We start from the raw sequence: 26282 nt of genomic DNA, 5'->3' as shown, positions 1-26282 counted from the left end.
GTGAATAACTGAAGTGATGAAGTAATTTTGAGTAACTGGTAAAAAACTACCCCCTATCTTCACCACATTTCTCACCATTTATTCTTCAGTGCACATTGTAGAATGTAGACTTATTCTGCAGCTCTATTCAGCAAGTTTTTTAACAGCAGGGAGAAACTATAAGCCCCACATGCAGCTCTACTGGCAAATGACAGCATTAAGTCAGAATTAATTGGATTGTCTAGTCTGATTCAGAATTTTTTAACAATAGATTAAACAGCGTTCCCATTAGAGAACTTCAGAGGTAGGAAAACAAACTGGAAAAGAATCTTTGACAAAATTGCCAGAAGTCCGTGGTGCTTCTTATTGCAGACTTAAAAGCAGCAAATTGTATCAACAGCACTCATTGGTAAAGGAGAAAACATCAATGAGCTCCATCTAAGCTTAAAGCATACAGAGAGCATGCAAGATCATTTTAGCAAAGTTTAAATATGGGAATGAAAGGATAATTTGTGTTGTTGAAAAAAAAAAAGCCTATTAGGTGCTTTGTTTTGAATATACTTTCATAGCATGAGCTACTTACGTGCTTTTATTAAAGTTTTTATTAAATATTAAAGAAATTATAAAACTCTGTAGTTTATTCATCTTTCTCCAATAAAAAAAATATGTAAAGCTTTTATGTTTTGCCTTATATACTTATCACACCTCCCCCTGCCCCCAGTATGTATCACCATCAGAGCAAGTACCATCATAAAGGTCATTACCAAGCTATGCTTAGCAGAAGTTAACACACCGAAGCAAAGTCAATGGGTACAAAATAATCATTCCAAAAAATAATTAAGATTTGCCAACTAATTCAGATGTTAAAAAATGCTGAAATTTCAGCCTGTGGCTCATAAAACAAATTTGATTATTTTCTATTCCTAGTTTAAATCTTGTTTACCTAGTTCATATTTCTTTATATTGTTTAGTTCCCATAGTAACCTTAGAAAATGACATAGTTAAATTTCACACACACCCCAAATATTGCAGGAGTAGCATAAAGGAAGCAATATGATCTTATTTTATATCCACCTCCACAATGAAAAAAAAAATTAAACCAAAACACTAGTAATTATCTCACTGTGATTTCCACTCAAGAAACATTGCAAATAATCTTACTAAAATGTAACCTAAACCTTTAATTATTTAGCCATTTTCCAGACACCATCAGCAAACGGAGACACTGGTGACTTTCTGTCAATCTGTTCTTCAACTGATGTGTTATTTTAACATTCTAATGTTTGGGAATGAGGAAGTAGGAAAACTGATTCTGAAAAAATAAATTATTCAAATTAATATTGCATGCAACAAGAGGGTAACTTTTTGAACCACAACAAATAAATTAACTAATTAAATTACCTCATTAACAAGATATGTATTTGGAACCAGTAGATGAAGCTAAACAAAAACCCCACATTTTATGCAAAAGTTATTCCACCCTGTCTCTTTTAAATCCTGGTGTATAAGCAAATAGTTATTGTTAGTAGTTCTATGCCAATGAAAGACCTGGCTGGTTTTTTGAACTAAGAGCAACAAACAGAGCTGCCACTGAGTGCTACTTTATGCAAAATATTCATAATTTCTTAACACGTTGTTTCGCAGTGCCTGACATTATTTCCAGTATCTTTTATTCACGCTCTTTTCTAAGATATTTCCAGTTTAATAGAAAACTGAAAAAAGAAATCATCAAGCTACTAAACACATAACATACTTAAGGCAGAACTTGCATCATTCCAGTTTAGCTCACAGTAAATCTTTTTCACTGAATTTGGCATACAGTCCATCCTTTGGAAGCCTGATCATTCAACTCTAGTCTAAACATCCACCTTCAAATAAAAAGACCAAATTTTGCATGTTTGTCTTTGAATTAGACTTGTCAAATTTGAGGACAACAAAACTCTTAAGATATAACAATGTTCAAATAATTTTAAACCAAGTTAGTTTATGTAACTAGCTGCATTAACATTAGATTTCTTTCACTGATTCTCCTTATTTTTATCAAGGCTTTATTTGTAAGCTCCATGGTTTCATCCCACTTGTTTTTCTCAGGGCTTGTGTATGACACCAAGTTCTCAGTATACTGCAAGACTGATTTCAAAAACCTACAAGAAAAAAAAAAAAGAAGAAAAATTCATTAAAGGATTTTAAAAGATAAATAAATAAATAATCTCAGTGCCTGATTTAAAGCTGGTAATGTCTCCAAATTTCCAAATCTCTCTCAGGATTAATATATTTCCTGATGTGAATAACTGCATCATATACTTTCAGCTAAGTTATTTTAGTTCTTGAGTGAACACTGACATACAATGACTATAATGATGGAAAAGAAGATAACTGTGTATTAAAGTCATGCTGCTCTATTTTTCGCCCCAACAAAATGTATATTACAGATCAATTTTCATAAAAGAAATCTTATATACTCACTTCAGATACTGCTGGTAATCAAAAGGATTCTTCTTACAAACCAAATGGACATTGGCTAGTTCCAGAGTAATTAACACTAAGATGAGCCGCAACACTGGAGACAAAAATTTAATGCTAGAAATAAACAAAAATATTTTAAAATAAACAAAACCTAAATTAAATAGAAAATGTTAATTAAAAAAAATTTACACTTCTGTATCCACTCTAAATAGCTGGGTATTGGATAGAGAGGGAGATGTTCTTCAGAGTAAATGTTGAAACTTCAAAGAAAGACTGTGTATTACAGAACATCAAAAAAAGAAGGAAAACAGAAATATATCTGGTTAGGATTCCAAAGAAAATCTCACCACCATTCATTGTTCCAGAGATAAAAAGTGGAGTCAGCTGAATTGCATTTATGTATCTTAGAATAATATGGTTAACATTTTTAGGACCATAACCTGGCCAAGAATACAATATTTACAGTTTTCCCTGCAAAACATTTCTAAAGAGGAAATGGAATACTAAATCAATGGAATACTAAATTGCTTTTCTAGCTGTGAAGATGCTAACCCAGGTGTAATGATAAAAAGCAGCAGTCTTGAAATCAGTTTAACCTATTGCATTCAGATAAAAACTGATTGTCCCCCTGTACTCAGCACTGGTGTGACCACACCTTGAATACTGGGCCCTCATTACAAGAAAGACATTGAGGTGCTGGAGTAGGTCCAGAGAAGGGCAATGAAGCTGGTGAAGGGTCTGGGAACAAGTCTTCTGAAGAGTCATTGAGAGAACTGGGGTTGTTTAGTCTGAAGAAAATGAGGCTGAGGGGAGACCTCATTGCTCTCTACAACTACCTAAAGGAGGTTGTAGCAAGGTGGGTGTCAGTCTCTTCTCCCTAATAATAAGGGACAGGAGGAGAGGAAACAGCCTCGAGTTGCACCAGGGAAGGTTTTGATTAGATATTGGAAGAAATTTCTTCACTGAAAGGGTTCTCAAACACTAGAATAGGCTCCCCAGGGAGGTGGTTGAATCCCCATTCCTGGAGATGTTTCAAAGACACATAGATGCGGTGCTAAGGGATGTGGTTTTGCACTAGACTTTGTAGAGTTAGATAATGGTTGTATTTGATGATCGTAAAAGTCTGTTCCAACCAAAAAAGTCCTATGGTTCTATGAGAAGTTGAATGGTATTTATATGATTAAATGGGAAAATCTAGCAACTAAAAAATACAATCTAGCATTTGAAAGCTTTTTATTTGAAAGCTTATGATTTACAGTGAAGTAATCTAGCAATGCTAAAAATATCCATTAAATTATTCTCCAATTTGAGATTTTCTTGTTATTTCAATACTACATAATAGAACTACACACTACATACATACTACATAATAGAAGTGACTTGACACTTAACTCTAAAATGGTTAACAAGAACACATGAACATTGTTGGCTTTAAACCTCTAGGACCAACCACAGAAAGTAAGCAACAGCAGTATGCAGACACCCTTTCATTAACCTAATTACGAATTAAGGAGTAACCACTGGCCAACCTGTTCAGCATTCGTAGATAGTTATGCCTCTGTCGAGAACGTAAAGTCTTGTTCATCCACTGTTTGTATCTCAACTTGGTGCTGGCAATAACTTGTTCAGACACTCGATGGCACTGTGTGCTTATTTTACGGAGTACCAGTAGTATTTCCAGAACAGGTCTTGGAGAATAAAGCGTGCGAATATGTCTATGGCCAAGTTCAATCAACAGCCTCCAAAACAGGAAGGAATTGTTAATTCCAATCTTTTGTTAGCTGAATTTAACATGAAAGACATTTCACATTTGGCATATTTTTGACTTAAAATATTTTAATGCAGAAGACCTGGAAACATTACATTTACCTCACAACAGAAAAAGAAGCAAGGATCTATGTAATAGGGGCAGTGATTGTGTTCGCTGTCACTTTGCTGAGTATGAATGTGAAACTGGTGGTGATTAATATGCTTCCCATTTTGGATCAAAGAAATACAACCACAATAAACAAAATTGCCTGGCTGAAATGATACACAGCAACACATCAAATCACAGCAGGGTTGTGGTTGCAGCCTCCCGCCATAGTTCAATTCACAGTGAATTAACGTCCATCACAATAAAATTCAGTAAAACAAATGGTATTAATTAGTACTCCCATTACTGTGTGGTCTTTCTTCTGGACAGAACAAGAAACAGACTTACATTTTGTAAAATCCATGTGGTAAGGCCATTGTTTTTAATGAACGCCATTCCAGATTAAAGTTATCGAAGAACTCAAAATACCTTTCTGCTGTCATACTCTAAGATGATGTGTCACACGTCACTTTAAACACTCTGTTTTTACAGAAATGTCTCGGTCTCCCTTATGCACAAATTATCTCTGAGACAGCAAAACTTTAATGATTGAAAGTGATAAAGACAGAAAACTCTAAAAATGGTTTCAGGAAACAGAAGGCATACATCATACATAAGTAAAGAAACTGATAAAATCCTCTTTACACTGTCCTGCCCATGCTTAACAGGTTTGACTAGGAAAGTTTTGTTTCAACATATTAATTCAGTCATGGGACTCTTAAGACTGCTGTAAGAGTGCAAATTAAAAATCAAATTGTTTTGATCATTATTCCAAGTCAAATAATTGGGACTAACATAGCTCCACATCTGACAAGTATAAAGAGATGCCTTCTGTTTCAGAATCTTAATACTAAAGCATGAAAGAATACAATTACGTAGCAGCATATCACTAAATGCAAAGCATGGCTGTAACACCAAGCAAATTAAAATGAATTTCTGATGGTAGCGTCAGAAAAGTGCATGCAACATTGCAAGTATTGTTTTAAAAAAAAAATGAAAGGGAAAATGAGTGACTTAAGGTTGAGAGCTCTTGCGTTGAGCTGCATGTAAAGGCTGACAGCAGGAACTACGAAGATATCAAACTCACCTCTCTGTTAGAATGCTATTGACTGGATCATCTGAACTACAGCAGTTCTGGGGCATGTATCGTTGCAACTGAGACACAATTTCAGATAACATCAAAATTAAAGTACCAGCTTCATCATTTCCTTGAAACCTTAAAAAGAAAAGAAAAAAGTAAATTTGAGATAATAAAATGGTATTGCACTTATTTATCAAATAGCATAGATAAAGATGCAGAGATTTTGGATAGCAGTGTATTCAGTGCCCACTCTCACTCTGATATTACAGTTCTTTTCCATCTGCCTTATAAGCATGATTTTATTTCTCTGACTATTCCAAATCTTTTCTTAGTCTCAGCAGTCTTCTGAATCCCTTGTAATCATTCATCAAAATCCTAAAGCATACTGAGTATGAATTTTCACCTCAGTTCTAAACAAGTGCAATTTCCTCCAGGGATATTCACCTCCTGCTTTTGAAATAACAAGAGAATGTTACATTCTAAATAGTATATCATGTAAACTTCTCCCCTCATTTGATTACTAAACCCTTTTCAGAATAAGCAATTATTTTCTGCTTTACATATACTGAGCCATCTTTTTGTTTTAATTACTGTGATGGATTCAATCTCTAGTTTAACATCCTAACAGCCCTTTCAGCATGTCTTCAGGTAACACTAACACCTTTATATGTTTCAGATACCCTCTCATTCTTTTCAAGTTAGTCCACTGTTTATGTTTTAATAGTATCTATACTAACGTGTATAGCACAGAATATACTAAAAATACAAAAAGGTCTTCTCACAACCCCTCTGATGTCTATCATCTTCCTAGTAAAGCATTTGAAGAGACACTTCATCTCAAATCCCATAGCTATACTTCACAACTGTTTGGAAAATCATCTTTTTTAATAGCATATACATACCCTTTAAATGTTTGAACATGTTCCTCAGGCACTGCTGGCAATTCAGGCCATAAGTAAATGCTCTTCATACATTCCAACACCTCAAAAATACACCATCAAAAATGTTATGTGAAGGGTAGCCTTTGACAGACAGGACAACATATTTGCTTTTTAAAAGTGGCTATTTCAGAAAAAACTGCAACAAGTAGTAAGCTACTTGTTCAGTAGTCATAATTGTATAAGCCAACATCAATTGCTAAGGTTAATGTTAGGGCAAAAAGTCTCAATGTACACTTTCATGCTAAAATAACATCTGAATAAACTAATTTAGTATTCTTTCTTCCTTCCTTCCCCCACCCCCCCCACCGCCCAGTATACAAAATTAACTAACTTACCTGTTTCTTGAGCCGGGAAATTGGATGAAATCGAGAATGGTAGCAACTTGCACACTTCATCAGTGGTTTAATGACCACGTGTTCCTGATTTACAAAATCACAGACAATTTCTTTAAACTGCCCTAATGATATGCAGATCTAGATTTATACTTAATTTTGTCCAAGCCACTTATAGTACTGAAGTCAATAAAGACTTCCAAATGTCTGAGGGCTGAAAGCAGTCATTAGAATAGTGGGTATTTCTTTGACACATTTTAACTATGAAACCTGATGGCAGCTGACAGAAAAGCTACCGGGTATTCACTTAATGCAGCAGCATGCAACATGTATCTTGAGAAACAAAACAGAGCTGCAACTAATAAATGGAAGATTTACCTCAGCTTGCTTTATGATATTAAAAGAAGTAATGCCAAATATTGTGGAGAGCAAATATAACAGGTAAAAAGTGTTCAAGAATTCACAGTATAGAGTGTGGATACAAATCACATGTCCATTAGTGAGCCATCGTTATTTATATTGTTGCAAAGAAAAAAAACCTGAAATAGTACTTACTTCAGTGGCTGAGCTACATATGTTCTACATACCTTTCAGATAATGCAGCAGATAAACAAGCTAGGCATTGATACAATTTAATAAGGTGGAACCACTATAATTTATGGATCAACCATGTGAATAAAGAGTGGGTAAGGAAACAAATTAGGTTACAATAAGAAAGGGGAATCTTTTAAAAAAAACTTTCTCTACTTATTTCACTGCAAAAACTAGAAAAAAAAAGTACTTTCACAATTTTTTACTTGAAGGAATATTTAATTTCCACAAAAAAGCTGCTGTCAAGACTCAGTTATATGACTCTCTAAAGTTAGATTTGACATAATAAACCCCAAAACCCACCACCACAAAACAAAACAAAACAAAACAAAACACAACAACAAAACCCCAAACCTCTTCTGAGAACATAATATTGATCCCTACCTTAAAGGCAAACATGTCCTCATCTGAGAATCTGCAGAGAAGAGTAATTGCAAATGCAACTATCTGATTAGCTACTTCTCTGGGAAATGTTTCTAGATTGATCTCTCCATGGCTCAAACGATCTCTTATACGTGGACCCTCCTGGTGGTTCAAGAAATCCCAAAGAAATTCCTGTGGGAACATACACTAAATGTATAGGATTCTATTCACGTAGAATTCACATGTATTCACATAGAATAGAAAATATTCAATGTACAGAATACCTTTGGAAGATGGTGTGTGATCACACATATGGGAAAGTGGCATTTAGATGGTCAGAAAACAATGCAAACTATGTAGGAAAAAAACAACCTAACAAACAAAATAGCAACTTGCCCATCTTCATAGCTTCTGAGGAAACTCAAAACTAATACACATGCTGTTTTTATACATGCATGAAGCAGATTTCCTTCAGCTTTGCCTCCCAAGCCCTCTGCAGCCCCATTGCCTCCAGCAATAGGCCAATACCTCCATGTCTTCCCTACAGTCTCCAAAGGCATCTAAATTCAACACTTCCAGTTTTCACGTTCACTATCACTTTGGATGGCAAGATGCAGGATGAGCTCTGGGCAGCTATGTTTTTGTGCGATCTGCCCAGACAGACAAGATGTGCCCCAGAAGGAATTAGAAAGGAGCAAATTTTCATTTTCCCTTTATGAAGCACTAGTTTTAATTCTGCTCTATTCAGCTGATCTTTGGAAGTCCAAAAATATCTCTAAGACTTCTATATGTGACAACGAAAGACAGTGTTACAGCCTAACCCAATATACTTTACATCCACCCCAATGAAAATGGTAACAGGCTTCTGGTTCTAAGCTGATGGAGATAAAATATGTGAAATAGAAGAGCATTAGGCAGGTGATCCTGCTCTGTCAGGGGGGTTGGACTAGATGATCTTTTGAGGTCCTTTCCAGCCCCTAACATTTTGTGAAAACAACAACAAAAAGGAAGGAAAGGGGGAGAGAAGGAATTTGTAGGGAAAGGAGAGAGAAAGAGAAAGTGTGTGAAAAAACAAACAACAAAACTTTCAAAACACTTGCCATGGCAGGTTCCTCAAGAACTGCAGGAAGCTGATTGACTTCTTCATTATGCAAATGCTTTGCTAACATCTAGAAAAAAAGTCATTCCAATGGAAAAAACTAATTGAAAGTCAAACAAAGAAAAAAACAGCAACTAAAGTAATTAGTTCATGTTAGAACTAATTACTTAAGAATCAAAGTGAAAAATTATTACTGACAATTTGAGATAATTCAAAAGAGTTACAAAATTGATTATTTCTGCTTACAATGTTTATTTGTATTTACTTTGAATAACTGATTCTAGGAAAAATGACAGAATGTTTCCTTCTATGAGATGAACAATTTCAGGATAAAAACATTTAGAAGAAATTAAAGTCTATTTATTAACATTTCTGTTAATTTTTATGTTTTCTGGGGGATTCCAAATTTAAAATGTTTACTGTCCACTATCTTCTTGAAGGAAAAAAAAGGAGAAAGAATGCCTTAGCCAACACAAGAAAGCACTTTCTGGTCTCTAGTAATGGGAAAAATGAATGTGCTTAAATTTTGACATTTATATATATTTTAAAATAAATAAAATAAATCACAAATACCTCATCAAAAGTGGTATAGAGAGCAGAAGCCTAGAACAAAAAACAATTAATGTTATTTGATTTTCAAATTACACCAATTAACTAGACATGTATACAAAGATATTAATCTACATGAGATACCAAAGGTGCACGAACGCAAAAATACCCCACCCTTACAAAGGAAAAAAGGGACTTCATGTGCCAAGTTTTTTAAAATAAATATAACATGATTTACTTTCCACCCTAAACTACTGTTTCTGAACCCTAACCTTCAAATACTTTTTCAGACTTCTTTTATGGAAAAGGCATCTCTACAAAATTTAAGAGGCATCTCTACAAAATTTACGAGGCACTCCTGAAACTCTACTGGAAATTTGTGATTAATGTTCCATGGTTGATTGAAAAGCACCATGTTTCTAAAATAATTATTTTTCAAATACTGTAGGCACCATATCATAAATTACTTTAGACAGAAAATTTACCTCGGCTGTCAGCAATCGATTTGGACATTTATTCGTTGTAGTGAAGAGCAATCTAAGTCCGACCTCCAGCTGAGGAAGTAAGAGAATCACACAGTCAGCATACCTGAAAAAAACAACAGAGATACCCAAAGGGGATGTTCCCCCTTATAAACATTATCCAAGTGGAAATTAGAGCCATCTCAGAGTTACATTTGCAGGCCAAAACCCAGAGCAAAATTCCTTTGTAATGCGCTTTGTAAACAAACAATAAATGGCTACCTGTGCCCAACAGAGGCTTACCATCGAATTCAAACCAGCTCAAAGATGGTAACAGTTTGCAAAACTGTGGAACACGGGAGAGGAAAATAAAGCAATGGTTTTTTGGTTTTGTTTTTTAACTCAAGATGTTAATATCTGAACATTTGTTTTCACTTGCTTTGTAAAGCTCTCCTTTTTTGGTTATATCTTCAATAGCTCTTCTTAAGTTCCAAAATGTAGTTGATAATCATAGTTAGCACAAAATAAAATAGTATGTCAACAAACCTTCTGACAGGCCACTATGACAATGCATAACTATATGTTGCTAAGCAACAGATACAGCAAAAAGCTTTAGTATCTACAAATGCTACTATTGTTTTATAAATTAAGAATATATTCTTTTTTTTTTTTAATAGAATATAAAAATGACTGTTACCTGTTTTGCTTGAAAGCTGTTAGAGCAGCCATCCAAAATGGTAACATTGCTTTTAATACGAAACTGGACAGTTTTACTAGCTCTTCTGCTATGGAAAGTGTTTCATGATTAAGATCTGCAAGTTAGCAAAAAAAGATTGATAAACAACATACAATGTATAGTTTCCTAATTCATTCTTCATTCTATACATTTCATTGAAAATATAAGATTATTTCTGTATTTGTAAAAGGAGACTTAAAAGTTATCCAATTTATTTTAACTATACAAGTACAATGGTAGCAATACTTAAGATCAGAAACCAAGTTTGTATATTGCATTTTTAGTGATAACAAAATTGCAGAGTAAAACAGTTAAAAAGTTGTGGCTGCTTTTTACTGAGTCCAGAAGACTACACAGTAACTGAACATGGTTCTGTTGAGTTGATCTCCATCTACTTCGAAGACTTTAAAAAAAGTATAATTTTAATTAATTAAAAAACGTTACAGTGTAAACATTTGAATGTAGGAGCATTTTTCCTACTTTATCAATTTTCTGTGCTGATATATAGGATAATGCGTCGGTGTGAGCTGAAATTCCCCCCCCCCCCCCCCCCGACAATAACCAGGCTAGCTCAGTCTGGAAGCAAATGAAAAGCTGTATTTACAAGCAGAGTCTAAAATCTACAATGAAATGCAATGAATATGTACAAACATACAAAATTCACAACATTCACAAATATATACAATCAAGAGAAAAGCACAACCGATCTCCCTTTGCTTCCCCCCAAGGGGACCCTCCCAAAGGGGCCTCTCTCTCTCCCAGGAGCTTCCCCCCAGACCCCACTGCACAGAGAAGCAGAGTTTGTTAATCAGAAAGTTTTTAACTTAGCTGCCAAGGTCAGTACGTGTTATCTTCAGCCAGAAGAGAAGAAGAAACATCAGCCAGACAGCCCAGCAACTGCCCCCACTGCCGAACGCAGAATGTGCAGAATGCCTACTTTGTTTTGGGTAATAGTTCTTAAACATTTCTATCTATCCAATGGAAGTGTTTAGAACAATCGTTATTTTGCTTTCTTACACCCAATAGTGACTTATTTACATTCTTTCACTTTCTCTGTTCTGAACTTTGCAAGGAAAAATTAAAAAGACAGTTTCAAACCATCACAGATAATAAATTAACATTTCATACTTCAATGCTCTCATATAATGCAACTCACACCTATGAATTCACATTATAAATATCTTATCCAAGATAAAGATTAAAATGGCAACTGCACGATTGCAGCAGGTGTGGTTTTTACGAAGCAAATCAAGAGCTGATTTATACTACCTGATGACTGGAATGTTATCAGCTTAATTTGGTTCCCAAAAGCCCTGTTTCATGAATAGATGCTCAACTAGAAAACTGATTATGTAGCACAAACTGGCCATGACCACCATTGACACTAAGAATGCCCATGTACTGTAGCTGCTTTAAAAACAGTAGGAATAAACTAAGCAAGGTCTGTAGCAGGGAACACAAGACTATTTTAATGCGACTCTCCAGGTTCTTCCCTAAGAAAATCATCAGTGTACTGAAGACACTGAAGATACTTTACTATTTTTCAACACTGTCTTCCCTTTAAGATGCAGGGTATTCCTGCAGGGACCCTTGCAGCTCGTACACACTGATTCTGGAAAGAATTACATTTTGTAAATGCAGAGTAGTTGACTCTTAGAGGAAACAGACTCTCATCATCAAAAAATTGGAACATTCAGCTGAAGTCTTAGAAGAAGTAATGTCATATGTTTCAATGTGTCAGAATTATTTTAGAATGCCCTATTTTTTCATTCGAGAGTCAGTGGAACTGTCTGCATATTAAAAAGAATTGCCCTACAAGCATGAGTGATTAATCTAATGACAGGTTATACCAGCATCTTAATTAAAATCCAGTCTTAAAACCATGGAAAATGCCTGATTTTCAACAGTGCTTTTGGACAATGAAATAAGTACAAATACAGCATAACAAAAAGTTGCTAATGGTTAGATACTTGCCTGGAAATATGTCAAGCTCATCTAAACCCATGAAAATCACATAGGGTCGATGTACCAAGTTACATTTGGTTTGCAGAAGATATGTCTGTAACAACTGACCCAATCCTGCAGTTAAAAAAAGCAGCATAGCACAATATCTAGGGAGAACAACACAATATATTAGAGAAGCTTATACAACTAAATCTTTTGGAAATAAACATTTGTGGATTGGGAATGAAGGGGTTTCTTGCTCTTTCAAGAAGCACCTAAAACCTATGCTCCTGAACTGTTTTGAGTAGGGACACATAATAATCAGTTGCATTTATAAGCATAAAGAGGGATGTAGACTTGAGAAAAAAAGCATCACTGTATTCCACATTATCTGTTTCTCTTCCTCCTACTCCAGTCCTCTGCCTATTGTTCTAAGTTACTCCTAACTGCCTTGGCAGACAAAGAATTGGTTTTCAAGAAAAGACGTGTGGCTTTCTTGCTTTTCCTGCTAGTAAAAAACCCACTGGTCTTAAATCTGACCACCTTTATAATGGTTGAATTGTTCCATGGACATCCCTTTCCAAAAACAGCAGCAAGAGAAAACAGGATGCTGCCAGAGGCCTTTGGACATTTTTTCTTTTATTTTTTTTTAATTAGAAGAGTAAGTTTTGCTAACAGGTTTTCAAGTGCACCCATGTCTGACTGCTAAAGAAAAGAAAAAAAAAAAAAGAAATGAAACATTCGTTTTGGTAACTTACTTTGCAGGAATTTCTTGCGGGGATGCAAACCCATGCCACAAAACATTACGAAGATTCAGACCATATGGAGATCCAATGAATACTATCAGTACATTCATCTAATTAATAAACAAAGTGATTACTGAATGAAAAAATCTATTATTGATTATCTTTTGTATCTTTTCCTGACAGAAAATTTCAGAAGTAATTGAGAAACTACAATATCTACTGTCAACTTAATTGGCCACAGCTTGCCACAGTAACAGCAACTTATTATTTGCAATTCCCAGTATTCTCTGAAACTAAGTATTTCCATTTACTTGCACATGCTAGAGAATGCAATACATAAAGAAGCTAGTTGTTAGACGTTCCAAACAGTCATGACAGTTAACAAATGAAATAAAATTTAGCTATTAGTTCCTGCAGTATAATTATACCACAATTTCATACAAAATAAGAAAAAATACAGAATTTTCTTTCAAAGCTGTATTCTCAGATCATGATCAAACAAAAAGGGGAACTTTTCTAGTTTTTAACTGTAAGAACTGAATCACTTCATATGCCATCAAAACTCAAGAAATAATCCTTGTAGCACTACTTGACTCCTAAATGTATACAAAGTTTTATGTGTGTATGTTTTTCATGCAGAAAAGCAAGCAAAAACTTATGACCCTTACAAATATCTCCATTTACAATGTTTACTCTATTTGCTTTATATGCCCCAGACTGTAACATGTATAAAATGAAAGTTTTTTTACAATATATTACAGAATTTGCAAACTCTTCAGTAGTACAACCAAAGCCTATGCTTGGAAACCTGCCTTTGGCAAGAAGAAAATGAGATCAGTGTTTATTATTTATTTCAAAACTATGCACTTACTACAGCTTTTCCGAAGACAACTGCAAGCTGCTCAGAAGCAAGTAAGTCTCTTAGAAGAAAAGGGCAATCTGTACCAATCAGTAAATATACCTATTTTAAAAAATCAAAACAGGTAATATAAACAATTCAGTATACTTCTTTTTATTTCAAACATACAACTTGACTATTTCATCCAGTAACTACTTTCATCACAGTAAAGTCACAAATGAAACAAAACCCATCAAATCCTTTAAAAGGCTTCAAATTCTGTAATTTCATGACAAATTAAAATTTACAGAAGGTATCAGAAAGGAAAAAGTGGATATCCTACTTAATGTTCCCTTAGTTAGGTTTTTCAGTGTCTCTATGTGTACTGTTCTGTTCTTCCCGGGGGGAGGAGGGAAAAATCATCAAGCAATTAAGGCACTTACATCACCCAAGGCCCGCTCCAAGCATGATGTTAGTTTCATTAAACCAAGAGCAACTTCTGTAGTTTGTGTATATTGTAGAACATCAAATATTTCAAGAAATAACTGTTATGATGGAGGAGAGGAAGAAAGTTGTGTTAAATATTCAGAAAAAAAAAATGAAATCCAACCCACAGAGAAACCTAAAGATTCCTCCATGACATATGGAAATGTAGACAGAAAACCATGACAAGGAGATAAAAATGTAGATGTCTGGAAAGGAACTGTCCTAGAGCACCTCTTGTATTTTTAAATGCAATACATCTACTACCTTACATATACAAAAACTATTAACAATAACTTTACACAGTAAAACCTGGTATTAGGCACAGATTATTAGGGGAAAAAAAAAAAACTTTAAATAATCTTACCGTTTTATTTTAAGATAAGCCCAAAGCACCTCATGTTCTCTTTCTGATAACTTACATAAAATTTGATTACAAAGACAGGAAAATTAGAGGCAACTATGTATCAGAGAAGGACAATTTGTTACAAAGTCTGGGCATTCCCACTCATTAATACTTCTTGTGTATTCTCACATTAAACTTCTACAAAGGGCTCATGTGCCAAAAGACAAATTGTCAGCAGGCATTTTCATACCTTGGTGCAATTAGTCCAGTGGAACCATAATGCATACTGAACTGCAAATTGCTCCTTGGTCAGAGATTTGAAGTGCAAATCAACAGATTCACATACAGGTCCTAATGATCGTATGCTTTTGATGTAATCCACACTTTGATCTTAAATTGAAAACCAGAGGGTGATTAGTACCAAACTTCTTCAAGATCCAATATTTTAAAATTCCTAAGGAGTAAAACCTGCTACAGCTTCTGTACAAAGAATTTTATTCAGACTACTTTAGCACAACTAATACATTATAATTTACTGTCCAAAAGACCATGCAGATAAGATAAAGTGCAGTGTGAAATAAGCGAAGATTTTGTAACTTCTCAATGTTAAAAAAAAAAAAACAAGAAAGTAAAGAGGATTATTACAGAACCATAGAATGTTTTTTGTTGGAAGAGACCTCCAAAGGCCATCTAACCCAACCCCGCCCCTACAGTGAACAGGGACATCCTCCATAGATCAGGTTGCTCAGAGCCTTGGCAGGCTCACCGCCTTGTCAAACCTGACTTTGAATATCTCCAGGATGGGGCCTCAACTACCTCCATGAGGAACCTGTTCCAGGTAAGGAACCTGTTCCTAACATCCAATCTAAATCTACTATTCTCTAATTTCAAACCATTGCCCCTTGTCCTATCACTACAGGCCCTGTAAACAGTCCCCCTCCAGCATGGAACTGAACTTGGCAAGGGATATAAACAAAACCAAGAAAGGCTTCTACAGGTACATTAACCAGAAAAGGAAGGTTAAAGAAAACGCATCCCCCTGATTAGCAACAGTGGGGAACTTGTATCAGTGGATGAGGAGAAGGCAGAGATTCTCAACAAGTTTTTTGCCTCAGTCTTCACTGGCAACCCCTCTCCTCCCAGCTCACTGTAAGCAAAGACAGGGTGTGTGATCAGCTGAGGAACCTGAAGATACACAAGTCCATGGGACCTGATGAAATGCATCCCACAGTCCTGAAGGAACTACCTGATGTGGTTGCCAAGCCACTCTCCATGATATTTGAAAAGTCCTGGCAGTCAGGTGAAGTCCCTGGGGAGTGAAAGAAAGGAAACATCACACCCGTTTTTAAATAGGGTAGAAAGGAGAACCCTGGGAACTACTGACCTGTCAGCCTCACCTGCGTGCCTGGGAAGATCACAGAACAGATCCTCCTAGATGACATGCTGAGGCACATGGAGGACAGAGAGATGATTCAGGATAGCCAGCATGGCTTTACTAGGAGCAGGTCCTGCCTGACTCACCTTGTGGCTTTCTATGATACAGTGGCTATGTCAGTAGATAAGGGACAACCTATGGATGTGATCTATCTGGACATCTGCAATGCCTTTCACACAGTATCCCACAATATCCTGCTTGCCAAATTGGAGGGATACAGATTTGACGGTTGGACTGTTCAGTGGCCAAGGAATTGGCTGGATGGTCGCATCCAGAGGGTAGTGCTCAATGGCTTGAAGTCCAGGTGGAGAGCAGTGACAAGTGGTATTCCTCAGGGGTCCATAATGGGACCTGTGCTGTTTTTTTTAATCAATGACATAGTGGGATCAAGTACACCATCACCAAGTTTGCAGATGACACCAAGCTGAGTGGTGTTGGTGATGCACCAGAGGGACAGGATGTCATCCAGAGGGACCTGGACAAGCCAGAGAGGTGGGCCCAGGTGAATTACATGAGGTTCCACAAGAGCAAGTGCAGGGTTCTGCACCTGGGCTGGAACAATCCTCCCTATCAATACAGACTGGAGAATAGATACAGACCGTTAGAAAAGCAGCCCTGAGAGAATGGCCTTGGGGATGCTGATGGATGAGAAGCTGGACATGAGCAGGCAGTGTGCACTTACAGCTAGAAGGCAAATTACATCCCGGGCTGCACCAAAAGATGCATTGCCAGCAGATCCAGAGAGGTGATTCTGCCACTTTGCTCTGGTGAGACCTCACCTGGAGTACTTTGTACAGGTCTGGAGCCCTCAATATAGGAAGGACATGGACCTGATGGAGAGGGTCCAGAGGAGGGCCATGAAAATGATCAGGGGGCTGGAGCACCTCTGCTACAGGGAAAGGCTGAGGGAGATGGGGTTGTTTGGCCTGGAGAAGAGGAAGCTCCAGGGAGATGTAATAGTGACCTTGAAGTACCTGAAGGTGGCCAACAAGAAGGATGGGGAGAGTCTGTTTACAAAGGCCTGCAGTGACAGGATGAGGGGCAATGGCTTTAAGCTGGAGATCAGATTCAGATTGAATGTTAGGAACACGTTCTTTACTATAAGGGTGGTGAAATACTGAAACAGGTTGCCCAGGGAAGTGGTTGAGGCCCCTTCCCTGGAGATACTCAAGGTGAGACATGACGAGGCCCTGGGCAACCAGGTCTAGGCAGGGGTGTCCCTGCTGACTGTGGGGAGGTTAGATTGTGGGGAGATGACCCTTGGAGGTCCCCTCCATCCTGGACCATTCTATGATTCTTGCAGTCCCCCTTCAGGTATTGGAAGGCCACTATTATGTCTGCCCAGTCTTCTCCAGGCTGTACAATCCCAGCTCCTTCACTCTGGTTTTCTTGAAATGGGGAAAATCTACTACAGTACACAAAGTCCACACAATTCACACAGTTCAAAGTGGAACTTAGTGCAGGCTCAGAGTGGTATGTCAAAACGCACCACTTATACTCTCTAAAGAATGCAGATAGCTGTGGTAACCTTAGAGTTGTGTCACTGCTCCTTTGTGGTGGGATACTTTTATAGGAAAATAAAGTCTTATGTTTTAATGAAAGATATTGCTCAATACAGAAACATATGTCTTTTACCACCTCTGAAAATTAATAACAGAGCTTGATTGACGCAGTTTGGCAAACTAAAATTCAACAAGTTCATCAAGGCATAAATGTTTTGTTTTGGTTAAAAAACAATCATAAACTGCTCTACACACATAGAGGAAACTAAATAGCACTTCTGTACTAAACTAAAGTAGGGGAAAAAAAAAACAAGCAACAGTGGGAATACTGATGGCACCAATGTGTTTTAACTTACTGCAAAAGGGGCATAAAGAACGCAAAGAAAGCAGTTATGAGGTAGAAGCAGAACTGAAACCCTTATGTACATGCACATGAAATTGGGAAGCAAGATGAATGAGGAAGTACAGAAGCAGCTACTTATGTAGCACAGACTAAATGAATCTTATGAGCCAACAATAACCAAACACTGAACATGGATAAAAAATTTAATGCTCCCTGTAGATATAGGCAGCAAAGCCATAACCTGCAAAGCTAATGCTGTACTGTAATTAATGCTATAACTAAGATAGGATTGCTATGAACCCTACTGAGATTTTTCATCCCTCTTAAATGCACCATTACTACAGTAGATAAACACCAACCTGATTCAAGGTAACACACATGCTCTGTTACAGCTTGCCAGCATACTTCACCCTTTTTGGATAATATGTTATTAATATCATAGGCATCTTTCTTCTCGAATCCAAGTTTGCAAATCATATAATGGACAGATGGAGAAAGACAACTAGTGACCGAGTCAGATGCCATCTAGAACACATACGAAGAGTCCTTGCATTAAGAAAGCAAATGAGAACAAAGAAATTTTCTTGCTATAAAAGCATACACGCAAGCACAGATATACAGGTAGCAATACAGCATTTGTAAACAAGTTGTTAAGGTTAGCAGTGCTACTTTCATCTATGAATACAACAAAAGAACTCTGAGCAGAACTACCCTGTAGGAAACTCAGAACAACTGCTCTATTTGACGGTAGATTTCTGAATACTTATGTCTACTGAACTGGTTCAAAGACAGATCAAAGCAAAAGATCTCAGTTTAAATATAACTGTTCTGCCTAGTCTCTGAAGTTGCAGGGAAACAAATGCCACTTGAAATAAACCCAAGAACTCCAGTACTTATGACCATCAAAATCACAGGGGAGGAAGCAACATGAATTCTGATTGAACTTGTTATATGGTAAAACAATCTAAGCATAAATGTTATTTGCATATTAGTCTAAATAGAAACACAGACTGATTCAGAAACATACATTTAAATTACTGCTAATGCTAACAAGGATAAAAATGCTGATTTAGTTAAAGCAGAAAAGACAGATAAGAAACTGTTTGAAAATGAACTATCACAGCAAATATAAAATGGTTCCATTATAGTTGAATTAAAAATATTTTTTTCCTCTTATATGGTGGAATTGGCCCTCATAGTACATAATTTTTGAATTCATGGCCTCAAGGTGAGACAAAATATTTGTATGGGCAACAGCACGGCGCAAGTATGACTATTCCTATAACGTTCCTATTTGCTATTAAAAACCCAAACACCTAAAATGTTCATAAAACACATAATTCACCTTATTTGGAGGCCCCTACGGCTCACTATGAGACTGGAGACCGGAATAAAACTTGAACTACCACTGCCACCCTTTATTGTTTAAAAAAGAACTGACAAGGTGCAGGTAGGTCACTTCCTCAGGATGAGCCAGCGACCAAGCCCCAGATTTCCACCGGTGTCAGCGCGGCAGAGGCCGGGATGCCCCCACCCAGCCCTCGGGCTGCGGCACTAGTTTTCCCCACGGGCGGCAGAGGCCAGAGGAAGCCACGCAGGTACGGAGCGTGAGGTCGGCAGCAACTCCCAACCCAAAGCCCCCAACTCCCAGCACCCGCTGTCGCCCCGCCCCGCCATGGCGGCCTGCCGTCGTTACCTCCGTGACTGCTGGCTCACCCCGCCTGACGTCATGACGCTATGTGGCGTGAGGTGTCACGCCTCGCTCGCGCGGGGAGAGCTGTACCCTGCTGCGGAGTTGCTCCACGGCGGGGGCGCCAAGGCGGTTTTATCTCGCGGCTCGTCTCCGGTAGCCGGAGGATAGGAGAGCTGTGCCTGCCGATCCTTATATAAGTCGTGGAGGAGCGCTCCGAGATGCCGCAGCTCGCTGCCGCCGCAATAGAGGAAGAAAAGCGGCGTCAGAACTTCTTGGATAGAGACAGGGCGAGCGGCCGCCCGAGCAGGGGTCGGGCGGCAGTCCCGGCGGTTTATCTGCTGGAGGCTGGGACTCGTGGCGCTCTGCGGGCAGGGAATAGGATAACGGCTACAACGACTACGATTCCACGGGCGGTGGTAATGGCTACAACGGCCTTTCTGCGCGCCCGAGGCGTGCGCCGGCCGCTCGCTCCGCCGTGGTACTCAGTTAACTGAATTCAGGCCACCAGCCTAGCACTTCAGCGCCTCCGTTGGCGAGGGAAGGAGTAGGGCTTGGGTCGCTAAGAAGGGCAATACAGTGCGTAGAATAACTTGGCGCTTGGTGAGTGGTTAAAAAGTGTGTATGATCTTGTGAAAACTTGTATCAGAAATGCTATACCCGTCTGTTCCACGTGCGGCTTGAGGATAGCTCTTCTCCTTCCTTCTTGGTCAGATGGCATCCTTGCATCCACCGTGCAGCTGGTGTGCAACCTTAGGCATTGGGAGGTAAAGTTGATAAAGACTTGTGAAGGTAAAAAGGAAAGTATGACCCTCCCTTTGATGGTGCGGTGTTTCCAACTTAGGGTGCTATGTTAAGCACTCTAAGTTAGGAGGTGCACCCTCTTTTGAAGAGATAAACAACTGTTTCATTAAATTTAAAGCAACCATTAGTTCTTAAAACAGACTTACTTACACTAAATAGCAAAAGTTTTCTCAGCATATTTCACCAGTGTCCAAGGTTAAGCCAATATAGAATGCAGTAATATAAGAACTGGCTTGTGTGTAGTCAAATGCAAAGTCAGTTCTTGAATTTTTGAGGGATTTTTTTTCATAAAGAATGCAAATATTATATAGAAAGGTAGTTGCAATATTGTGCTAAAATTTGTAATCACAGTATTTGTATTGAGAAACACAGAACTAGGTTTATTTAGTAGCTGTCTAGAGATGTTAATAAGGTTTTTAGTTGCCTTGTTAGTAAACGGCTTCTTGCACATGAGGTAATGTTTGTGAAAACTTCTGTGACTAATTAGCAGTTAAACTTGTAAACAACAGCATTGTTTGAAGTCATGTGATATAGATGTGAATTTTCTTCCATCTGTAATGTTTCAGGTTGAAGGTGGTGTAACTTGTACTAAACCATGATAGCAAGGAATCGTTGTTTGGTTTGTGACCTTTTTCACAGATTTGTTTCCATTAATGTGGATTAGAATTCTCATCTGAGCAACTCAAGTTGGCACACTTAAGGTGTTTTTTATTGTTAGGAGACTGGTGATGAGCAGGTAGGGACTATAGGTGTAAGTAGAAAATGAAATAAAATAGGGGAATAAATAAATATGAAATAGAACAGGTCAATGAAATAAGCAGAGCACAGCAAAGAAATCGTTGTTAGCTTGTTTCTTTAAGATAACACAGAATACAGGTAGAAAGAGAGTCCATCTTTGTAGGCCTCAGATAAGGAGATGATGAATCCTGGAAGGAAAGGCACTAAATTGTGAAGTCAGACTTTCTTTAAGATAAGGAAGCATAGATACTCTTCTGGACTAAGACTTTCACTAATGATCCACACCTCTCTGAGCATGTGTGAACCTCGAGGTCAGGTAGCAGACTGATGAAAAACATTGGAGCATGAGAGAGGGAGGAAGTCAGGGGGATTCTCCTTGAAGACCCTTCCCCAAAATTTGCCAGAGTTTGGGAGAGTGCATGGAGAAGAGATATTTCCATACATGAACATGAGCTCCGGAAGGCTAATGATTTTTCGGAAAAACTATGAATATGCATTGATTTATATTTTATAAGACTGCATCCAAATGCTGTTGGATATGCATGGAATTTGCAGAATGATTTGCTTGTGTACCCAGCCATAAATAAATGCCTTTTTTACTCCCTAAAACCTTCCAGCTGGTCTTAGAGAGTTTGAATCTGAGATTTTTGGTAATGTAGTCTTTACAGATCTGAGTTTTCTTTAGAAGATAATGAATGTCTACAGCCTAAACGAAAATGTGTTTGTGCCATGCATTTTTAGTGTAGTGTAAGTATTATGCAGTTTGCATCATTGGCATGATATCAGCAAACACCTGCAGCCAGTTTGCACAAGAGTTGCTGTCATCACTGTTTTTTTAGCAAAATCATCTAACAGTAAGAAATCAGAGCTGAGATGTAGGTAATGTCCACAATGTTGGCAAGGCTAAGGCACAAAGGATTTCATAGAGAAGAAACTGCATTGCTTCCCTTATTCTCAAACTCCTGCATGAAAAATTTGTGAGCCCCTGGCTAATACATCTCTTCAGGTAATTCTCAATGGACTTTTATCCATAGATAATTTTTTTTTGTATCTAATTTTTAGTCTAAGCCTTGTTTTATGGTGTTATATAGCCTTTATGCTCTTTTTTCCTTTTCTGAGAAGGAACTGATGATTTTCTCTGTTATAAGTTCTAGATGTAGTCAAGAAATGAAGAAAGGAACTGAAGAGTCAGCAGAATGAGGACAAGTAAAATTATGTAGTCAGTGAAGCAAGCATATATTTTGGGTTTATGTAGACTGTTTGAATGAAAAGCTTGATGTGTCTTGGACACATGTTAGTATCTGTGTTTTTACTTGAAGAATGAAGTGCCTTCAGAATGCTTGTATAGTGTTTCTGATTGAGCTTAAATGCAAACTTAAAGTCATCCTAGATTTTTTTTTCCTTTGGATTTTAGTAAAAAAGAAGTTAAAATTGAGAGGAAGTTAACCGCTGTTCATGTTTTTTCAGTTATAACAGCCAGAATAAAGGATATCCATTGTCTATTTTTTCTGCGTTTTTTTCCTCTTAACTGTATATGATAAAGTATTATTTAGAGTCTGATAAATGATAAAATACTGGCATATGATGTGAACTGTTTTATTATTTTGCACAGACACAAGGAAAAAAGGGATAGAATCAAATTACAAAGCTTTGGGTACAGCTCCAATGGAAGAAGAGTATTTGAATGATTCTGTGGAACCAGAACTACTGGCATTCAGAGCTAACAGGGCAAAGATAAGATATGCAAATACATACAGACTGGAGTCACATAAGAAATTTCGAGATTATTTAGTAAGAGACAAAGCTCAAGCAATACTAATGGTATAGTATTTTTTAAAATTGTCTGATTTTATTGCAAAAGTAGGTTGTCTGGCAAAGATTGTATTAATGGAAATATTTAAGTTGCATAAAATAATCATGTGGTTAAATCTTTGTAGATTTAGAGTTTTGGCCCAGAAATGTGATCTGAATGTGCTCCATTTTGCAAAATGCAGAATGGCCTCTCTGAGGTTGCCACTGAACATGTGCTGTTCAGATGGAGTTTAAGCTTCTTAAACTCTTACCCATTTCTAAATCAAATTGGGCAGTAGCACAGTTCACATTAATCTGCAAAATATCCAGTCATCCAAAGATCCTGGCCTTGAATTTGTGGAATTCTACTCTTCAATTCTACAAATTGAAGCAATTTGTTCTACTACTATCACATGACCTGCATAAAATATTCTTGGTGTCCTTGCCAGTCTGACTGACGCATAAAAAAATTAAGCAAAGATAAAGGAGAACGATCTGAGATGTTATGTAGCTGTTAGTGTCACCTTGAATAGTCATAAGCAACTGTTGTAATTCTGCCTCCTGGAAGACATGCTTTGGATATTTGGAACAGGCATTACTAGCACTATTTTCCAGTGAACTGATCTCAAATGATTGAGAAGAATACTCTCCTGTTAAATGGAGATTGGCTGGACATATTTGTCACTTTCAAAAAATTAAAGAAAACATTTTATTGTAAAAATAGTGCAGCTTTTGCTGTTGGATAGCATCATCTATATTCACTGTTCTACTGATGAATTCTTCTAATGTTTTGTAATGAAAAATGACCACAAGTTTTTGGGAAAAGACTATCAGGATGAAAATTAAGATCTTTCAAAATTGTTTTTGATAGAATAAATTTCAGCAGGCCAAATATGATGCAGTTTCTAGTCCTTCTTTGTGTGCTTCAGTCTCAGAAGAAATATTAAAGGCTGTGAAAGAATTGGACTTCGACCGTTATAAGTACGTGGTGTCAGTACTGATTGTGGAAAAGGCAGGTCAGGCAATGAATGTGAGCAAACAAATTATTCATGATATCTTTTACAAATTGAAAACAATTTTTAGAACTGTATGATCCCTCCAAGGTATTTGGTAGCTTAGCTAGTTTGAGGTGGACTTGAAGCCTTTGGGGAGTAGTATGCCAGGTAACAATTTAAGGTACTCCTGTGATTCTTCCTAACCCTTTGGAGGGTGTCTTCTGAGTTCAGTAACAGTGGTAAGCAGCCTGATACTGCTCTTCTTTGTCAAACAATTATTTTTCGTGTGCTGTGCAAGTTTAACTGCATAATTGCAGTGAATTTACTTTTTCCAGTGTACATTGATCTCCAGGTGGATTGTCACTTTCAGTGTAAAATATCATGCAGTTTTAGTGTGGGATGACATGGAAAGGAAGGTGGGGTGGGCAAAAGGATGGAAACTGTTTCAACTGTTGCCATCAAACAGACTGGGGACTATAAATTAAGGAGTGACCTGAACTCACACCAGAAAGAAAAGTATTCTAGGCTTTCCTGTGTCATATATAAATGTACATGTATTGTAAGCTCCCATTGTCACTCAGAATGATTTTAAGGTACCTTGCCAAGTGTCAGAGAACACTTCTATTTAGGGGTGTTCATCATGAGCTCTTAAAACCTGGTGAAACCATAACTGGTTTTAGTGGTTCATGTGAAACAGTTTCAAGGGTTGCTGGCTTCAGTAATGAAGTCTGAGAGGCTTGCTTATATGGTGCTGCTTCAGAGTTTGCTGCCTCTGAAGTTGTACTTTGAGGATCTGTAGGTTAAGACATTACGGAAATGGTCTAAGTTAACTTTTATTTCTGTCCCGTGGAACATGTTTATTCTATCAGTCAATTGACACGTTTTAGCTTTGAGAGCAGTTTTATCAAAAAAAGCTGAGAACCAGGTCACAGGTAGTCTGGAGTAAGATGGAGGAGTGGGAGACATGACTTCTTTGATGTACATGTACTGAAAACAGATGTTTAATTGCATTGCTTTTGAAGAGGTGCTGTTACAGTAAGCTAATGTGCTAATGGCGAACATGGGTGAGAAACTGAGTTTTTGCTGTAGAAATTTTTGATTATGTTGGGGTGGGAGCTATACTGTGAAGAAAGAACATGTATTTTAACATTGAATGAAACTTGTTCATTTTCACTTGAACTTCACAGCTGTTGTTACTATTGGTAGCTTTCATGTAGTTACCAGTATTTATATAATCTGTGTTCTTTTAAGGCAAACAAACACACTGTGCTGTTAGATTAATAAATAGCTTTTTCTTTTTCTTTCCTTTAGGTTGCCAGCAGATGGGTCTGGGATGCTCAAAGAGATACTTGGGTTTCAGCTAAATTTGAGACTGAAACATTTATTGCACTGGCTTTGATAATGGCATGCTACTATGACTAGCACTCTAAAAGACACACCTGGTTGTGTGCATCATAGTACCAGGTATACTTGAAACTTTTCAGAATGCCATTATTTTAGTACTAAGTTTTGTACCAATACTGTTGGCACATTGAAATTAGCATACAGTTGAGATACTTTTGCTCGGTTTTGTCTGTTGGAAAATCCTAACACCCCCCCCCCCCCAAAATGCTTTTGAAATGCATATGGTTGAGTACATATGGGTTTCATCTGGCGTAACACTCTGCTGTGGAAGATAAAGCATCTGGTGTAAGGCCAAACTTTGCAAAATTTTGAATGTTGTCTGGTGCCTGCCTGGGAGGTTAATGAATGTTTACAATAAACTGCAAGGTAATCAGCATTCATAAGTGTGCTTTTTTGTAAAAAAAGGTTAACATTCAGCTTTTTATCCAGTTGTATCTCTGATGAAATGCCAGTTTGTGTCGAAACACTGCAAGGAGGGAAGCTGTGTTTTGCACTTAGAAATTTGTACAACTTTCCAGTTGTTTGCCTTGGATGAATTGTAAGTGCAAGTCACTGACTTCCCTGGACCTTAAACTCACTTTAAACGACAGCTATGCTCAGACTGGTGGCTAAGCACTGAACTGGGCAAGTTTGGTAATTTTAAGTGGCTTCTGATAACCGTGGCAGGAGGATGATGGGGTCAGTAACAAAGGCTCTTGATGACTGGTCCGTCTTTGGCAAGAGCAGCAATGAATTTATTTTGGAAAACATGCATCTGCCAGACCAGTGAA

General features: G+C 37.4%; 2 protein-coding genes across 2 annotated transcripts; one reads left to right on the top strand and one right to left on the bottom strand.

Annotated features, from left to right (window-relative positions):
• Positions 1-1963: 1963 nt before the first annotated feature.
• Positions 1964-14478, bottom strand: ERMARD (ER membrane associated RNA degradation). Its single transcript, XM_054398308.1, has 15 exons — positions 14425-14478; positions 14015-14104; positions 13156-13253; positions 12428-12564; positions 10415-10529; positions 9742-9844; positions 9281-9310; positions 8709-8777; positions 7630-7800; positions 6658-6741; positions 6284-6363; positions 5388-5516; positions 3975-4184; positions 2446-2559; positions 1964-2123 (listed from the first exon to the last, which is right to left on the bottom strand). Exons 1-15 carry the CDS (start codon positions 14461-14463, stop codon positions 1964-1966), a joined length of 1629 nt encoding a protein of 542 aa, XP_054254283.1. The 5' UTR covers positions 14464-14478.
• A 5523-nt stretch (positions 14479-20001) lies between these two features.
• Positions 20002-25530, top strand: DYNLT2 (dynein light chain Tctex-type 2). Its single transcript, XM_054396761.1, has 4 exons — positions 20002-20233; positions 22935-23143; positions 23985-24143; positions 25420-25530. The coding sequence occupies exons 1-4, from the start codon at positions 20002-20004 to the stop codon at positions 25528-25530; spliced, it is 711 nt and encodes a 236-aa protein (XP_054252736.1).
• The last annotated feature ends 752 nt before the right edge of the window (positions 25531-26282 follow it).

Source organism: Indicator indicator, chromosome 2 (assembly GCF_027791375.1).
Source record: "Indicator indicator isolate 239-I01 chromosome 2, UM_Iind_1.1, whole genome shotgun sequence".
NCBI lineage: Eukaryota > Metazoa > Chordata > Aves > Piciformes > Indicatoridae > Indicator > Indicator indicator.
Note: the sequence above shows the minus strand (reverse complement) of the source record. Positions and strands in the feature narration are given on the sequence as shown.